Consider the following 3,279-nt stretch of genomic DNA (forward strand, 5'->3'; position numbering starts at 1 on the left):
CTCCCAGTCCCCACTTAGACTTGAGCAGGAGGTCTCCAGCTGGTGCCACAAGCCTCAGGGAGGTCACAGCTCCTTGGGAACACACTGTTACTTGAACCCGCACGGTATCTGGTGAATCCCAAGGGGGGGCTCAGGCTGGCTGCAGGATGTTCTGTGCCAGGGGACAGGCAGTAGCAGCAAAACACGATGTGGTTTCGCTGGAGAGGTATCCGTGATGCTCTGTCTCTTGACCACGAGCTTGGGGCCGTTCAGTGGCTACGAAAGTAACTGCATGAGCTGCACCCAGAGCCTCCTCTGCTGAGGAGTGGTGGCATCACGGAAGGAGCTGCAGGAGATGACCCCCATGACTGTCAGAGTGGGAAGCTCGTGGCTCCTGGCACCAGAACAGCTCCTGCTTCACCTGCTGGTTAGTCACCGCGGAAGACACTCGGCATCCTCGTAGCAGATGAGGGGCTGGGAGCTCTTTGGAACAACGTACCCGAGCCTTGCAGCAGCACCAGGACGAAATGGTGGGAGGCTCCCCGCAGAGAAGAGCGAACTCAGCCCTCACATGGGAGAGAAGCTGGAAGGCACAAAGCTCTGCCTGGGGACAGCTGAGAGCTTAAGGGTCAGGATTATCACATGGACCAACGCTGGCACGGCTGTGAGTGTTCTCTGCAGGTCACCAGAAAGCAGCAAAGGAGACCTTCTTCAGGCAACCCCAGGGAGCCTCTCGTTCAAAAGCCATCATGGGGGACGTCAACCCCTCCAGTACCTCCAGGAGGTTTCTGGAGTGCATCGGTGACAACTTCAGAAGGCAGATGACTGAGGAGCCAACAAAGGGAGACACTGCTGGACCTCGCGTTTGCAAACAAGGGAGAACCGTTTGGGGATGTAAAGGTGAGCAGCGGCTGTGGCTGCCGGCTGCACGATGGTGAAGTGCAGGATCATGAGGGGAGGAACAAGGCAGAAAACAGGGTCACAGGGAGAGCAAATGCTGGCCTGATCAGAGATCTGCCTGGAAAAGTCCTGTGGCATAAGGCTCTGGAGAGAAGTCCAGAGGAGCTGGTTGGATTTCAAGGATTGCTGCCTCCAAGCTCAGGACTGGTCTGACCTGATGAGCAGGAAACCACAAAAAGGTCCTGAATGATACTACAAGATTTGCAGCGTGGGGATTACGGTTCAAAGACACAGAAACTCTACAAGTAACTCAGCAAATCGGAGGGTGACATATGGGTTCTCTGGGAATCAGGAAGACAGCCCACAATGCATTGAACAGCAAATCCCAGAGAGAGAATCAGAAAAAAATGAGCTTAAAAAGAAACCACACAAGACCCCACAACTGTCAACATCCCCAAAATTAATGGTGTCTTCCTTTGTTCCTCTGTTTGTACTGAGACAGGAGCAAGCCTTCCTTCTCTAGAGCACAGCTGAACACCATTTATGCTTTGCAGGTTCCATAAATCCAGATGATTGGACTTAGATGCTGCCTTTGATGATGAGAAAGAAAAGCTATGGGCGTTTACAAAAAAAAGAATTTTAAATTTGACCTCAAAAAAAGGAAAATAAGCCTAAGTAGTCAAAATAACTAGTCCAAAAATAGTCCAAAATAACTAGAAAAGAACGCCATTGATCCAATCTCTCTAGATGAAACCCATCTCCTATACCTGTTTTCTGGCATAAAACCAGCTTGCTCGAGAAGCAATCTAGCTGAAAAAATAAACAGATAAAGATAACACCCACTAGCAAGTCTTGTAACGTTCTGTCCTAGATCAGGACTTTTGCTCTAAATAGTCTGTGTACATTCAGATTAGAGTCACATAACAAAGACACGTTAGCAGTTGCAGAAAGACACATCCAGGATGCTTCACACACAAGAGCTGCTTACGAAACACCACCCAGCAGTGAGCCAGCAGCTCGGGTGCAGATACTTTACTTGTCTGAGAGCTGTCCCGATACGAAAGATCCGATCAGGACGCCCACAAAGAACAGGGAGGTGCTCAGGGGTCCCTTCCAGTCGTTGTCACACACGAGATCCCACTGCAGGAAGAGAGAACAGGAAAGCCTTATATTAAACAGGATTTCTTTCCCCCTCCCTCCTAAACACCTCGGCTGAGCCCAGAGGAAAACATACCCTTTGGACAGAAAACCGCCACGAGAGGAATTAATCGCTAACCTAAGGCACGGGTGCAGCTCGGTGACAGTGACAGGGCAGGACATGGGGCACCAAAGGCCACGCGCCCTGAAGCCACCTCAGGAACGATCCAGGGAGGTGACTCCTGGGGCTTTCTGTTCATAGGTGATGCTGTGGTATTTCCTCTGCGCAGAGCTGGGTGATGGTAACGAATAATTTCACCACGCGTTGAGTTTGGTTCCCTTTTACAGGCTCTGCAGCCCCTTAAATTGCTGCACTTCTGGTTTTAGGAGGAGTGAGAATAGACCCCAAACTTGATTTGCCTTGCATATAGCAAAGTTTGCCATTAAAAAAAAAAAAAAAATCACATTTCTAATTTAAGAGAAATTGAATGATAGATACAAGACTACAGAAAAAAAAATCCCTTCCTTTATTACATTTTAATATGGTTTTAAGAGAGATTGGAGGCTGTTCACTCCTCACTGGGAACCTAACTAATGTCAGTTATAATCTCTGGAATACAAACTGAAACACACACCAATCAAAACAAGATTTCCAAAATGAAAACAAAAAAAAAAGAGAAAGAAAGGCAGGTATTTATTCAGCAAAGATTGCAATACTTTCCAAACTCCCACCCGCTTCAGTCTGATGTTTTTGAAATAAAACTCGTGTTATTTTTTGCTTTGATACCAACAGTTATTACTGAAGGAGTCTTAATTTTATTGTGGTTACCTGGGAGGGAAATATGAGGAGAAAGGACAAAACCCAGCAGGGACACCTCGGCCCTCACCTCGCTGCTGGAGGCGTTCCCAGAGCTCTGCCCTGGCAGAGGGCAGGAGGTGCTGCAGCCCCACCGGGCAGGAATTTGGAGGCAAGAAAGGTTTCTGATGTGAGGCCAAACCCTCCTGAGCTGTTATTCAAAAAGCTCCCACAGGGCCCCTTTGGATGTTTTAGGGATGGAAACTTTTAGGTTTTAATCTGTGTTAAAAAAGGTTGAGATGAAATTAAAGTATTCACCCTGTCCTCAATAACTAATTCACCTTGCTCCCTAATTACAAATAATTAAGTACAGAGTAATTAATTAAGTACAAGTAATTAAGTACAGAGTGTTTTCCTCTTAGTTTTGGGGGTTTCATGTTTCTGGTTGGTTTTTGTTTATTTTATTT

The 3,279-nt window shown here is 47.3% G+C and overlaps 1 protein-coding gene across 1 annotated transcript in view; it reads right to left on the minus strand.

The window, feature by feature from the left end:
• Positions 1 to 2,091, minus strand: part of LOC104279821 (solute carrier family 22 member 5-like) — a gene marked incomplete at its 5' end in the record, with an annotated part of 15,595 nt that extends 13,504 nt beyond the window's left edge. Inside the window, one exon of the mRNA XM_009877248.1 lies at positions 1,916 to 2,091. Coding sequence (XP_009875550.1) covers positions 1,916 to 2,091 — 176 coding nt within the window. The remainder of the gene's footprint in view (positions 1 to 1,915) is intronic.
• Positions 2,092 to 3,279: the final 1,188 nt, after the last annotated feature.

The sequence above is a fragment of the Apaloderma vittatum genome, unplaced genomic scaffold, assembly GCF_000703405.1.
Source record: "Apaloderma vittatum isolate BGI_N311 unplaced genomic scaffold, ASM70340v1 scaffold1121, whole genome shotgun sequence".
Classification (NCBI taxonomy): Eukaryota; Metazoa; Chordata; class Aves; order Trogoniformes; family Trogonidae; genus Apaloderma; species Apaloderma vittatum.